This window comes from Scardinius erythrophthalmus (assembly GCF_964197995.2).
Source record: "Scardinius erythrophthalmus genome assembly, chromosome: 21".
Taxonomy (NCBI): Eukaryota; Metazoa; Chordata; class Actinopteri; order Cypriniformes; family Leuciscidae; genus Scardinius; species Scardinius erythrophthalmus.
This window is the reverse complement of record NC_138241.1, coordinates 13,184,276-13,199,105: the sequence shown is the minus strand read 5'-3', so window position 1 is coordinate 13,199,105 and position 14,830 is coordinate 13,184,276. Positions and strand designations below refer to the sequence as shown.

General features: G+C 38.7%; 1 protein-coding gene across 1 annotated transcript in view; it reads right to left on the bottom strand.

The window, feature by feature from the left end:
• pcdh15a (protocadherin-related 15a) overlaps window positions 1–14,830 on the bottom strand; it is a gene marked incomplete at both ends in the record, with an annotated part of 242,137 nt that overhangs the window by 97,552 nt on the left and 129,755 nt on the right. Inside the window, 3 exons of the mRNA XM_081351594.1 lie at window positions 325–441; window positions 6,658–6,882; window positions 13,006–13,311. Of these exons, the coding sequence (XP_081207720.1) occupies window positions 325–441; window positions 6,658–6,882; window positions 13,006–13,311 (648 nt within the window). The remainder of the gene's footprint in view (window positions 1–324; window positions 442–6,657; window positions 6,883–13,005; window positions 13,312–14,830) is intronic.

The window sequence follows — 14,830 nt, the reverse complement described above, 5'->3', positions numbered from 1 at the left end:
GCCACTGAATTAAATAATCATGATTACAATACTGACCAAAATAATCGTGATTATGATTTTTGCCATAATTGAGCAGCTGTGACACATTTTTTTCAGGATTTTTTTGATGAATAGAAGGTTCAAAGGAACAAATCCTCACTGAACCCGTTATATTCCAGGGTTTATTCGAAATCGTGTAAACAATTAAGTACAAAATATATGACAGAAATGAATCACTGAACCTCCAAAATTGGCAGGTCTGCACCAACAAATTGGTTACTGTCAAGGTTTGTCATTTGAGGATGAGTCAGAGTGAAACTGTAGTTCATGACTTTGTGTACTTACTGGAGGATCCTGATCCTCTGCAAACACAGTTGTGATGACTGTCCCCTTCTCTGCGTTTGGAGCCACCAGCCCTTTATAAAGAGCCTGTCTGAAGACCGGGGAGAAATCATTCATATCCTGAAAAGAACAGGGAGAGAGAGACATGGATAAAATATGTATTAACAACACCCATTAAAGCAGGGCTGAGGTAAGCAGGGCCCGCTGGCAAAGTGATTCTGTTCTGCTTGCTGTCGTCCCTTTAGTGAGAAGTGACACAATAATAAATGGAGTATTAATCAGTTTATGGATGCTGATGTCTTTCATTGCTTTCCACTACTACTGTAAAATAGCACTTTACATTGTCTTTCAAGGTGTTTTAAAGTCAAAATTAAATCTAAATATTACTTTTTTAATATGTATTGTCTTATTGAGCACAATTAAACACATTTCCTTTTTTGCCATAATATAATCCCCCACCCCCTCAAAAATAGGTTCCAACCTCACGGTTTCATGTATTCTGGTTTGTCCATTTAAGTTGCATTTTTTCAAGTTGTATTTTAAATGTGTGTTTTTTAACAAGTATTTTATGCTAACCAAGGCTGCATTTATTTGCTCAAAATTGCAGTAAAAACAGTAATTGTGAAATATTATTAGAATTTAAAATGACATTTTAAAATGCACTTCATTCCTGTGATGGAAAAGCTGAATTTTAAGCACCATTACTCTTAAGTGTCACATGTCATTCTAATATGCTGATTTGCTGCTAAACAAACAAACAAAAAAATAACATTTCTTATTATTATCAATGTTGAAAAAAAATTGTTTTTGTGGAAACTGTGATACATTAGGCTACCATTCAAAATTTCGGGGTATAAAATAATCATTAAAAATAAAATCACCAACAATGCATTAAAGTGACAGTTAAGATATTTATAATGTTTCAAAATATTTATCTCAAATAAATGTTGTTCTTTTGACCTTTCTGTTCAAAGAATCCTAAAAAAAATGTACCATGGTTTATACAAAATATTAAGATAAAAAATGATCATAACTGATTACGAAATCAGCATTTGATTGCTATAAAACAGTTATTTTAAAATGTAATAATTTCACAATATTGCTGTTTATTATTTTTGTATACAATATTCCTTTTTTTTTTTTTTTACCAAATAAATGGCATCAGACACTTGTAATTATTACTTTATTGCAATTATTCCAAACTTGTGACCTGTAGTGTGTATGGTTGTGTGCAGGAAGTAAGGCAGCTAACTATTTTGGAACCTCTAATACCCCTTTTCCACAAGAATCGTTCGCGTTCTGGAGACAGAGCCTGTTGTGAACCGGCCACCTGCTTCCACACACTTGAGGAACGAATGGTGAAATAATGCTGCTACGTGCTGTTTACCTCGCTATAACCAGGCTAAAATCAAACAGTGCGAGCAAGCTTGCGGCCAGTGTTGAACCGATCTTCTTAGCTCTGAACCCCCTTTTCTGCAGTGAAAATGAGTGGAATGGTTCGAGAACACAGGCTGCGACATGGATACAGGCCAGGAACCCGCAACAAAATCATGTATGTGGAAAAGGGGTATGAGACATGAAATTTCAGCAGTATGCTGCAGGGAGAAGCTTCTGTTATATTCAGCATCTCATCATTGGAAGTTGCCCACCTGAAAAGCCCATCGATACAACCTGACCTTTCGCCCCAGCATGAGCTCAGGGGGCTGAAACTACAGCAGAAGTGATAGGGATCTATATGCAGCGAGCCACTCTTCTCTCAGAGTCGAGGGGGATGAGGGCTGCAGACACACACACGATCGAAATAACCCTGAAACTCTTCAGAGGGGTCAAGTGACCCTTTCTGAATGTTCTTTGGGGTCTTGACCACGGATGGACGTGCCCATACACACAGCCACACTTTCCCTGATAGTCAGGAAAAAATATATATATATAAATGTCCCTGAAAGTGCTTCAAAATCTCCCATAAGCCCAGCTATGATGACTCTACCCTGACATTAATAATATTGCCTTCACCTCAGCTCAAGCATCATTACAATTTGTTACACCATCTCCACTGCAGCAAAACTAACAGGATGCAAACTTTGAAGATAAAGTTGAAGGTACAAAGTTGAAGGTAAACATCTCAAGATTCAAGGCACATCTGAGGATAGCAGCAGCACAACTACAATTCAACGCTTTGTTTTTCACACCATAACAAAACACTTGATGCAAAGACCATGAAAATCTCCGGGGGTTAAAATTCGATTTTATAAGAAGCAAGTCGCCATGCATGATCTATAAAAGCACACTGTAATATGAGAAACAATCCTAAATAAATATTCTGGGCAGATTTCAACCTTAAGTCTATAAACCACATGCTGTCAATCACTTCCTTCAATTGTTAGGTCAAAATGCATATTATTTGATCTCAAAAGTTGTCTAATAATATAAGCAAACTATTGTAATAATAAGCCATGGAAGGTCATGCACTTTTGAACGTAAAAATATAATAAATTATAATAAATATAAGCTTTTAAAACATTTTCTTCTTGAGTAACCCAACATTAATTGTATAAATTGTATTTATCATGAACTAACAATGAACAATAAGTTTTCCAATTTATTTTAAATTATTATTTGTATTTAAATGATATATATATATATATATATATATACACTATATATCACTCAGGTTTCGTACAAACGAAGCAGGCAAGATGGTGAGTTTGATATTTTAATAGCAGAATGGATCGGACACAGCGTGAAAGGTGAGTAAACAGGAAGTAGATAATTGGATGAAGCTTAACTGAATGATAACAAAGTCTCTCATTCTCTTGCAGATGCAGATGATGAAGATTCTCTGAAGATGAACTGAAGACAGGCTGAAGAAGATTGGGATCGACGGTAAGTATGCAGGTAGGTGAAGTAGAGAGTCTGTGTGTCATGAATAGACATGTATTGACGTATAGACGAGACCAGATGATGACTGAAGGTTGAGTGCTGAATATAAAGGGGTGAGATGACGAGGTACAGGTGATGATGATAATGACTTAGAGGAGAGTGAATGCAGGTGTGCGCCAAGGAGGATTCTGGGGAGTGTAGTGCAAAGACAGATGAGGAAGACAGACGGTGGATGTGACATTACTCCCCCCTCCCGCAAGGCGCGACCCGCGCCGAAGGCAGCAGAACACAGGAGGGGGGGGGGGGGGGGCATCCTGGAGTCCGTGATGGGGAGGTGGACCGGTGTAGATGGACGAACTCCAGGATGGTCCAGACGGCCATGGCGGAGCAGACTGGTCAGGGGGCCATGGCGGAGTAGGCTGAGGAGGTGGCCATGGCGGAGTAGGCTGAGGAGGTGGCCATGGCGGAGTAGGCTGAGGAGGTGGCCATGGCGGAGAGGACCCTTCGGGTGGCCATGGTGGAGGGGACCCTTTGGGCGGCCATGGCGGAGAGGATCCTTCGGGTGGCCAGGACGGCAGTGTCGGTGAGGCCTCCACGGTCCCCCCAGAGGACTTATAGCCCCCCCCTCCCCCCAAAATTTTCTTGGTGAAATTATCAGGCTCTGGTTCAAGGCTGGATGAGACGGGGGGGGAGTGGGGGCGAAGGCGGCTCTGGGCTGGACAGGAACAGCGGCGAAGAGGGCTCTGAGCTGGGCAGGACCAGCGGCGAAGAGGGCTCTTAGCTGGGCAGGACCAGCGGCGAAGAGGGCTCTGAGCTGGGCAGGACCAGCGGCGAAGAGGGCTCTGAGCTGGACAGGACCAGCGGCGAAGAGGGTTTTGAGCTGGACAGGACCAGCGGCGAAGAGGGCTCTGAGCTGGACAGGACCAGCGGCGAAGAGGGCTCTGAGCTGGACAGGACCAGCGATGAAGAAGGCTTTGAAAACTCTGGCTCTGGCTCGGGGAGAACGACGCTCACAGACTCTGGCGGGCAGGCGAACGGCTCTGGGTCGTCAGGGCCGATGAGAGGAGGAAGATCGCTGAAGTCATCAACCTCGGACATAGGCTTGGCGGGCACGACGCTGTCAGTCACAGGCGCGGCGGGCATGACGCTCACAGTCTCAGGGGCGGCGGGCACGACGGTCTCGGCAGCTCTGGCGTGAAGTGTGGGCTCGGCTGGACTGACGTGAAGTGCAGGCTCGGCTGACTTCCAGATGATGATGGGTGACGTGGTGAAGATGGCTGGAGATGGTGGCGTTCCGGACCCGAACTGGAATGCCGGCTCGGCAGGAACCAACTGGATGATGAACGGGGCTGCGTAGAATAATGAAAGCTGACTCATCCTGGAATCCGAAGGATTCTGCATCTTGATCTGGTCTTCTGTCAGGTTTCGTACAAACGAAGCAGGCAAGATGGTGAGTTTGATATTTTAATAGCAGAATGGATTGGACACAGCGTGAAAGGTGAGTAAACAGGAAGTAGATAATTGGATGAAGCTTTACTGAATGATAAAGTCTCTCATTCTCTTGCAGATTCAGATGATGAAGATTCTCTGAAGATGAACTGAAGACAGGCTGAAGAAGATCGGGATCGACGGTAAGTATACAGGTAGGTGAAGTAGAGAGTCTGTGTGTCATGAATAGACATGTATTGACGTATAGACGAGACCAGATGATGACTGAAGGTTGAGTGCTGAATATAAAGGGGTGAGATGACGAGGTACAGGTGATGATGATAATGACTTAGAGGAGAGTGAATGCAGGTGTGCGCCAAGGAGGATTCTGGGGAGAGTGTAGTGCAAAGACAGATGAGGAAGACAGATGGTGGATGTGACAATATCAATATATATATATCAATATATATATATAAAAATAATATATACAGTAAATTGTTGATTGAAATAAGCTAAAATATAATTAAATATAATTATACATTTAAATATAAGGATTGATGATGTATTGACTCATTATTTCAATTATTTTATTTGAGTTACATAGTGTTCCTTTAAAATTGAATACTGAAAATATACAAATAAAGGCGAAAATATTATTGATTATGACATATAAATTATAAATAATTAATTGCTTCCAAAAATTGTAATAATAAATATTTACACACCAAATCGCTAAATTACAATCCCCTAAATTACAATTAACACAAAGGAAGCACATCCTAAATTTGTTAAATGACATCTTTTGAAGCTCATTTGCATGTATTTGCTCTGAACTTCCCACAGTAAAGCATGCACAGGCTGGAGTGATCAAAGGAAGCAAAACTGACTTAATGAGCCATTTGCAGCTTTGGGTCAGTCGCTCTCTCTGGCCAAAACCAGGAAAGGTGTGCACTGTGGGATATTAAGGGCCAGATTTATAAGCAGCTTGCGCCAGCGCAAACCCTCTTTTGGCATTAAAAAAACTACAGTCAGGATTTACTAAAGACACTATTTTGGAATTGCGTTCTCATGCTAATTTGCCCTGTTTAGTAAATCTGGCCCTAAGTATTATAATATTTTTTTTAATTTATACATTTAAAATATATAAGTGTGTTAAGTGGTCCACATTAATCATATAAATTAACATTAATATAACATTACATATTGTTTGCTCACAATGCTAACTTATATAGTTAACGTCCACAATAATAAATCTTAAAAATGTAGTTTAAGTAGTAAAGACTGACCAAAACTCCTACATGCATGCTGTAATTGTATCGTTCATCGTAAGTTAGGGTTAGCTTTTGGCTTAACTAATGTATACATCGCTACTGAAAACCGAAACATTTCCATCAGATTTACATAATTAAAAATTTAAGATTTTACATGAAGTTCAACAAGTTTTCATCACACACTCAAACTCACTCCAGCTGCTGTAAACTGGAGGAGGCTAATCCTTCTGTTCTGATCCCCCGGCTAATCTTCGGAGGCGCTGGAGAGTGCTCCCGTTAAAATCCTCACATAATTGCAGTCACAAAGCTAATGAGTCATTCAGGCCTGGAATAGCTGTGCCAGGCTAGCATCAGAACCTGCGCAGAGCTTTGTCTGTCACTCCAGTCACCGTCAACCAGAAATATCAAAACAAGAAAGTAGGAAAACGCAGGCGAGGATCCAGTAAACAACGCCCAAAAATCCTGCCAACATAGGGGTTTCTTTTTCAAGACTAATTGAATTTAGAGATCAAATCTTTTGTAGGCATTCCTGGAACAGAGTCAACGGAGCTTCTGGGAGGAGCATTAGCATGTAGACAGTATGGACGAGCTTTGAAAGTTCTAATCCAATCACCGCCACTAGACCTGATGAGAATTTACTTCCACCCTCCCAAAGTTCAAACCATCTCCATCTGGAACCTGCTGAACTTTCAGAGTTCCAGCAGAGTTTCTCATGCTGCTATTGAGACTGCCGTGATAAAACTCTTAGCGGCCTTACCGTGATTCTAACGATGACTGTAGCCGTTCCAGGAGGGAGGACTCCTCCGTGATCTAACGCCTCCACTTCAAACGTGTAGGTGCTGTTTCCTGCTGCCAAGTCCTCAAAGTCTAGCGCCTGCAGGACTGATACGGCGCCGGTCAGACGGTTCACGGCGAAGAGCTGCCGAGCCGCTTCTGTTTTTATTCTGTAGGTCACGTTAGAGACGAGATCAGCATCCACCGCCTGAGAGACACAGAGGAACGAGAACAGAGAGAATAAAGGTTAAAAAGAGAGAATTAATGATCCCACATTTTGCCAGGTACGGTAGGAATAAAGTAGACAAACAAATTCCTTAAAGGGACAGATCACCCAAATATGAAAATTTTCTCATAATTTACTCATCCCCATGTTGCGCCAATTCTGTATGACTTACTTACTTTCTTCTGTTGAATACAAAAGATGATATTTTCATATCCATGCAATGAAAAAGTCAGTAGGCTCTAATTTTGTTTTGGACCCCATTGACTTCCAATGTATAGAAGAAAAAAAAAAGAAAAAAACCCAGCAAAAACATTCTTCAAAATTATTGTCTTTCAGACCCTACACCTTTTTAATAAAGTAAATAAGAACTGGCATTCACAATCCATTTTACTTTCCTAATTCCACAAATTTATGTGAAACAATAAATCATATATTTAAAAAAAATTTGGTTTAGACTTGATTTTATCCATCTGCAAGTAATTGGATCAATGGCTTGATCAGATCACCTGAGAAATATTAAAACAGCGGTCTCATGATCAGCATGAAATTCTGTTCATAACTCATTTTAATTTTGTAATCAGGCTTTGTGTGGAACTGAATATTCAACTAGATACAAAGTAAAGTGGGACTTGGGAATTTATTGGATTGTGAAATGTTGCTGTTAAAATACCAGAATAGAGGCAGGTGGTTGGAGGAGATGGGATAAAGCAGTAAGAGGGATTTGTAATTTGTAAATCATTGTAATTAATTTGACTGGATTAGCAAAAACAGGCATTAGTGATAGTGATGGGAAGTTGCTTCATCCCAGTGACCAAATATTCTGAATCCCTTAACTAAAAACATTTTCACTGATTAGTTCTTCCGCAGGATACGTTGTTCATCTTAATTTGTTTATTGCAATTTAAGTCTTGACAATAAAATAATAATAAAAAAAAATCATTAATAAAAGATAACTATTCGCAATAATGTGCACCGGTGAATTGTGAACAATCAGACCAAGAACACGTATTAATAAAAATTAAAAAGCATTAGTCAGTTCAACAAACCATATATAGGATAGCAGAAGAGAAGCAAAGGTTCTCACTGGAATTTACAGGATATACAAATGTATGAATGTTACAGTATTAGATGACAGAATATCCAAACTAAACATACTTTTATTTTCCTACACATTTTTCAAAATATGTTTTTTTGTTGTTGTTTTTTTAGTTTGTCTTATTTTCAACATCAATGTGTGGAATGTGTTTCTTGAAAAGTGTGTTTGAGCTACCCTTCTTTAAAATAAATGCCACTTGCTATATAATGCAATGACATTTATACATTTTCTAATGTGCCTCAGGTGTCCAAATATTTTATAGCGCCACTGCGCATGCTAAGCACATATAGACCCATAGCTGTGTTCCACATGTGTGTGCATCTGAAGCTGATTAGGAGTGAAAGCTGACAGAGAGAGGAGAAGGAGAGGTGAGACGCTCTGTCTCTCTGTGGGTGGGGGAACCTTTCAGGTGTCTTTCTTTGATGCGGAAGGCACAAGGATTTAAATTCTACACTGATCTCAAAGGTTTCAGAAGTATATAAATAAAGCTTGGGAGCCCTAGAGAGAAGCAGCACAGGGAATCTGATTAGTTGATCAGCCCCGGACCAGATCCTGTCACCAGGACCCACAGCGCTCTGACACCAGCCGGCGCTGCAGGGACCCGAAGGTGTCAGACACACTGAGATAAAAATACAGCAGCAAGATCACCGTCTTCAAACAGTGTCACTCATTTGCCCCTCAACCACCGACTACGCACACATTCACAACCTTATTTCTCCTTCGGTCTGAATCCAAGAGGGGAATTCACTTTTCAATTGTGCCAGCTGATACTACTGTGAATGTGAATGCATATTGTTTTTCCGCAGTATATGAATGCAAATGCGGCCAGATATAGCATCGATTTAGCCAGATTTTATTTTGACGGCGTTAAGAACACGATGATGCCTGAGCACACAACCCTCTTATTCTCCGTATTCATTAGTTAACAGTTTTGTCTAATACATTACTAAATATAACTGTTAAACAAAGACAATAAACTGTCTATGAAAAAGTATAGCATTTGCTTTTATATTATTTATCATCTTTTATCTGTTAAGTTCTGTATCAATTACAGAGTATTGCTACTGACCTATAAGACCCTAAACGGTTAAGCTCCTGCGTATTTAACCAATCTTCTATCGCCTGACAATCCATCACGCTCTATAAAGTCACAAAACTCTGCACTCTTGGTTGTACCCAGGATATCTGAGTCCACTAAAGGAGGGAGAGTGTTTTCACATTTGGCTCCTAAACTCTGGAATAGCCTTCCTGATCATGTTCGGGGCTCAGACTCACTCTCCCAGTTTAAATCTAGATTAAAGACGCATCTCTTCAAGGATTCACATAATGCATCTCATAACCTTGTACTCCAGTTTAATCAGATCAAATGCACATGATTATCTTTGCTTAATGTTATGAACAGCTTCTACGGTAATTACTCTTCATTTGCTTTTCTGTTTTATCTCGGGATGCTCATCCAGAGGTCACTAGAGAGTACGTCAGTTCCAGTTTGGATCTAGCCTCTTATGAAGACTTTGGATGCCCCAACACAAGGGCTGGACTGGGACAAAAAAACGGCCCGGGCATTTTGGCCCAGACCGGCCCATTATATGATCATAAACACCACCCATCTTTGCACGCCCTTAATTATATGCATACCAACTCCTATTCATTAAAACCACTTATGCCATGTAATGAGTGAGTATAGGAACGATTGAGAGTTAACAGATGAAATAAGTAAAAATTTGACATTTATTAATACAGTTGAACTATACTACACAGTGGTGAATCCTGAAACAGGCTATAAGCTGCATTGGCATAGCAATACCAGTGTTTCTTACAGGATTTTTGTTAAAACTATGGTGGTGGGACCTCAGTCCTTCTAGGGGGGTTCGGGGGCAATTTTGTGCATTTTAATGTTAAATTCATCAATCTGGTGCACTTTGAGAGTTCAAAATTAAAAGCTCCAACCCATATTCAGTGTGCAAATTAAACAAAGAAAAATTCAAACCTCTTTTAGTTACAGTGCCTATTTACATTACACCTACTACATAATAATAGTTATAATATTAATCCAATGACAGTAATAGCCATATTTTGTAAAACAAATGCACTAAACAATAAAGGACACTTTCATAATTAGTGTTGTACCAATTTCTATACTTGAAAGAGATAAGCACATGATCTTTTATTTTGACGCAAACTGCATCAAGCTTTTATTTTGGCGGAAAACACGGTTTACAAACGCCTCTCATTAAATTTCTAGTGAACAAATTATATTTTCTATATCATATTCATAATCATTATGATTATGTTCACAACTTTATTGATGATAAAAACATCAATGAGCTCATTGTTTTACCAGCAAATTAATACATTTTTAGCAAACTGTGTGATTTGAACAGTACATTTCTGAAATACATAACTTAGAAAGTCACCTCTGATAACAGATCACTCTAAATTGTAATGTAGACAGACACGTGCATTTTCTGTAAAGCTGCTTTGAAACGATATGTATTGTGAAAAGCACAATACAAATAAATGTGAATTGAATTTAATTGAATTATGTTTGACAGAAAGGCAAACACTATTATACTTTCTCATTTATCGTCTGCATTCAGCAAATATGCATTGAATATCTAATAAACTTTTTATTTAACAAAGAAATTGCAGACTTGGGGGCCTTAAAACGCAAACTTTTGAAAACGGGTTTCAAAGTTTTTTAGCACATCGTTGTCGTGTAACCTTACCCTTAGTCGAATACAGTTGTCAGATATTCTGAAATGCGTATTTATAGCCTGCATGAATGTGTTATTCATTCCTTTTTATTCATATTTTTTCAAACAATTTGTAAACATATGTAATACAATTACAGAATCAAGAATCTGCTATCTAATGTAATTTTTAATTTAGAGATTTACTTTTTAATATATATATTAGGGCTGTCAATCGATTAAATTTTTTAATCGCGATTAATCGCATATTGTCACGAGTTAACTCACGATTAATCGCATTTAATCGCACATTTTTTTTATTGTTCTAAATGTACCTTAAATTAATACTTTTCAAGTTTGTAATACTCTAATCAACGTGGGCATGGATAAATATAGATGCTTTATGCAAATGTATGTTTATTATTGAAACCATAGTCAATATAGAGCATAAGGACGAGACATGTTTCAAAGGTCACAGATGTTTTTCAAAGAACTTGTTCATGTCTATTAGACACATGTAGAAAGAACAAAGAAATACCAGGTTCCCATTACTTCTCTTTCTTTGCACTGAGCAATTTACTAACACAAACATGTTTAGATTTTTGCATGACAGGGCAGCTCTTCTGAAAATACTAAATGTACATTTATTATTTATTAGCCTATTACATTGTAGTTTGTCTCTCTCTGTGCCCATTTTGATGAAGCTAAATTCTCAATAAAACGTTTTTCATTGGTATATTTTACTGTTTCTGTTGTCAAACAACGGAATGAATTTGAAATGGTGACTGAAACGCGACCCATTAAGACATAACCAGCTCTCCCTTCCAAGACGTTAATCTGCACAAAAATTCTGATAATCGAGCCGTCGTCTGGTGAAATCAAATTCACATAAGATAAAGACAATATCTGTGCTCTGATTTCGGCTATACTTGTAAAAATAGAGAAGCAACATAATATCTGTGCTTAACTGAGTTAAAGCGCTGCTCCTCCGAGCGAGACGCAGAGAGAGAGAGAGAGAGAGAGAGAGAGAGAGAGAGAGAGAGAGAGAGAGAGAGAGCGAGCGAGCGAGAGAGAGAGAGCGAGAGGTGTGTGCGCGTGCTGGGAGAGCAGTACCGGCGGTACCGATAGATTCTCAGAAACTAAATAAGGTTTGGGCACTTTGTTAAAGGGGAAAAAATCGCTAAATGGGTCTGCAATGTCGCTAAGTTAGCAACACTGTGTATCTCCATTTCTCCAACTAGGGGTTGGGCCACGGTTCAAACAGAAAATACGCGCTGCGTTAATCGCACGTTAAAAAAATTAACTAGTGCCGTTAATATGATTTTGCGTTAACGCGTCATTAATGCGCTAACTTTGACAGCCCTAATATATATATATATAGGTTATATGCATAGGTTTAGTTACCTATGATCACGCGCGTGAACTCGACAATCGACTACTGTGGACTTCGACCGAAAACGGGAAGTAAATACAGGTATGTGCGCTGGCTGAATTAACATCACTTTTATTCATATCTTTCACATCTACTGCAGTCAGATTCACCACGTGTTCACTCTGCAGGAATCACTCACATGGCTGTGCACTTGTAATGACACATCAAGGATGTTAAGAGGCTAAAAGCTGGTTTAAAACTTGCCCCATTGAAGTCAACAGGGTGTAGGCAACGATTGACTGGAGTTTTTTAAAGTTGGACTGTAGATGATATCAGAATAAGAGAGTTGTACACATTAAAGTGGCATAGCAGTTAGTGAGTTTGTCACTGACACTTTTTGCTCATTTTAGTCTCTAGTTTATTTAAAATTCATTGGTGATTGTGTTGTTACGTTGGCGTTTTGCTAAAACTCCCAAGAGCGTGATCGTTTAGAGGCACATTTACCACAAGACAGCATCTCCTGCTTTTCACACTGGGTCTGTCAAGCCTGTCAATATTTATCTAGTTAAATATGCAGCCCGTCAGGAATAAACAGGGAAATGCAGAGACGCTTTTTCCCACAATCTCAGGGGAAACTAAGCACACATAATCAGCCAGTTACTGTCAGGCCAGCAGACACAACACAGATAGACAGACACATAAATAAACACACACCTACAGACAATCTGTTTTTCCTTCCTTTCTAAAAGTCAGGATAGAGATGCCTGGTCAAACAGAGGCTGACTGGTGGCGTAGAAATGTCACAGTGCACCTTTAACTTTCTCAACAGTTTATGAGTGAGCAACTCATCAACATCAAATCATGCAGTTTTAGATATGAGAGAACTACACAACGGGACTACTGAGCTATGGATGAGTCAATCATAACGTGAGCAGAACACTTACACTGAGTCTCAGGATGACCGTTCCAGCCGGGGTGTTCTCTGGGACGTTGACGGTGTAGGTGGGCTGGGAAAACACTGGGCTGTTGTCATTGATGTCTATCACCTCCACCAGCAGTGTGATGGTGGCCCTGCGGGGGTCAACCGCCCCATCTGACGCCTCCACGATCAGATCGTACCGGCTGCGAGTCTCTCTGTCCAACGGGACAGCTGTGAAGATGCTGCCCGTGGCGTTTATGGTGAACAGAGACACAAAGTTGAGCAGCCGGTATCGGACCTGACCGTTGAGCCCGGCATCAGGATCAGTGGCCTGAAAACAGAGACATGCGTTCATGATCATGGATTTTTATTCCATACAGTATAAAGTAAAAATAATAAAATAAAATAAAATAAAATAAAATAAAATAAAATAAAATAAAATAAAATAAAATAAAATAAAATAAAATAAAATAAAATAAAATAAAAATAAATGTACCATTCAAAAGTTTGGGGTCAGTAAGTTTTTTGTAACGAAATTAACACTTATTTAGTGATTTATTTGTAATGTAATCAAAGATTTCTATTTCAAATAAATGCTGTTATTTTGAACTTTCTATTCAACAAGGAAGCCTGAAAAAAAGATCATGGTTTCCACAAAAAAGCAACTGTTTTCAACATTGAAAATTATAATAAATGTTTCTTGAGCAGAAAATCAGCATATTAGAATGATTTCTGAAGGGTCATGTGACACTGAAGACTGGAGTAATGATGCTGAAAATTCAGCTTTGCCTTCACAGGACTAAATACATTTTTTAAATCTATATTTAAACATTTAAATCACAAAAAAATATGTCCCAATATTACTGTTAACACTGTATTTTTGATCAAACAGATGCAGCCGCATAAGAGACTTCTTTCAAAAACATTTAAAAAATCTTACTGATCCCAAATTTTTGTATGGTACATACAATATGAATGTTAAAAATGGAAAATTATGTATTATTATCATTTAAAATAAAAATAAAAAATAAAATAAAAAGTAAGTAATAGTTAAATAAAGTAGGCTACTTTTATTTTAAAAATTCATTTTTGGGTGAACCATCCCTTTAAAACCTCTAGAATGAATATAATTCGCCTTTACATAAAAAAAAAAAAATTTAAATATTAAGGTTGCCCCCTAATAGTCAAATTGTATTACTCGTTTAGTCGCAGAAAAAAAAAAACCTGTTGCGTTTTTGTAAAATAATGGCGCTTTCTGTCATTTCGTTCTTGCCTCAAAGACATGATAAATATATCTACAAAAATATATCTATTTTACATTTGAATGAACATAAAAATTCTCCGATTATGTAATCCATATGAAACGTGCATATAGGCGCGTCCACAACTACGGAGATGATGAATCAGCATCGTTGACTTAATCTCTGCAGCCGAAAACACAGAAAACATGACCAATAAATTATTAAAACGTTTAGACGGTCTCATTCTGTTTTTATCACGACACATTCATAATCATTACATTTGCCGGTGCGCCGTGGCAAGCTTTATGTTTGAATCAGTGCGCTGATTAGGCTATATGTATTTTATATAGGCAATTAAAAGGCGCATTATTATAATTCATGGCTTATTAATATAAACGCGCGATTAGTCGTCTAATGGCTAAATGAACGACTACTAGTCGACTAGAAAAATCTTTAGTCGAGGGCAGCCCTATAAAATATAATAAAAAAAATGAAATAAATACTAAAAATAATCACTGCCAGACTTGCTGAACTAATCCTATTCCTGTGTGGTTCCAGCAGTTCATTTGTTTGTGAGGAGGGGAGCAGGCGCTCGACTGTAATGGCTTC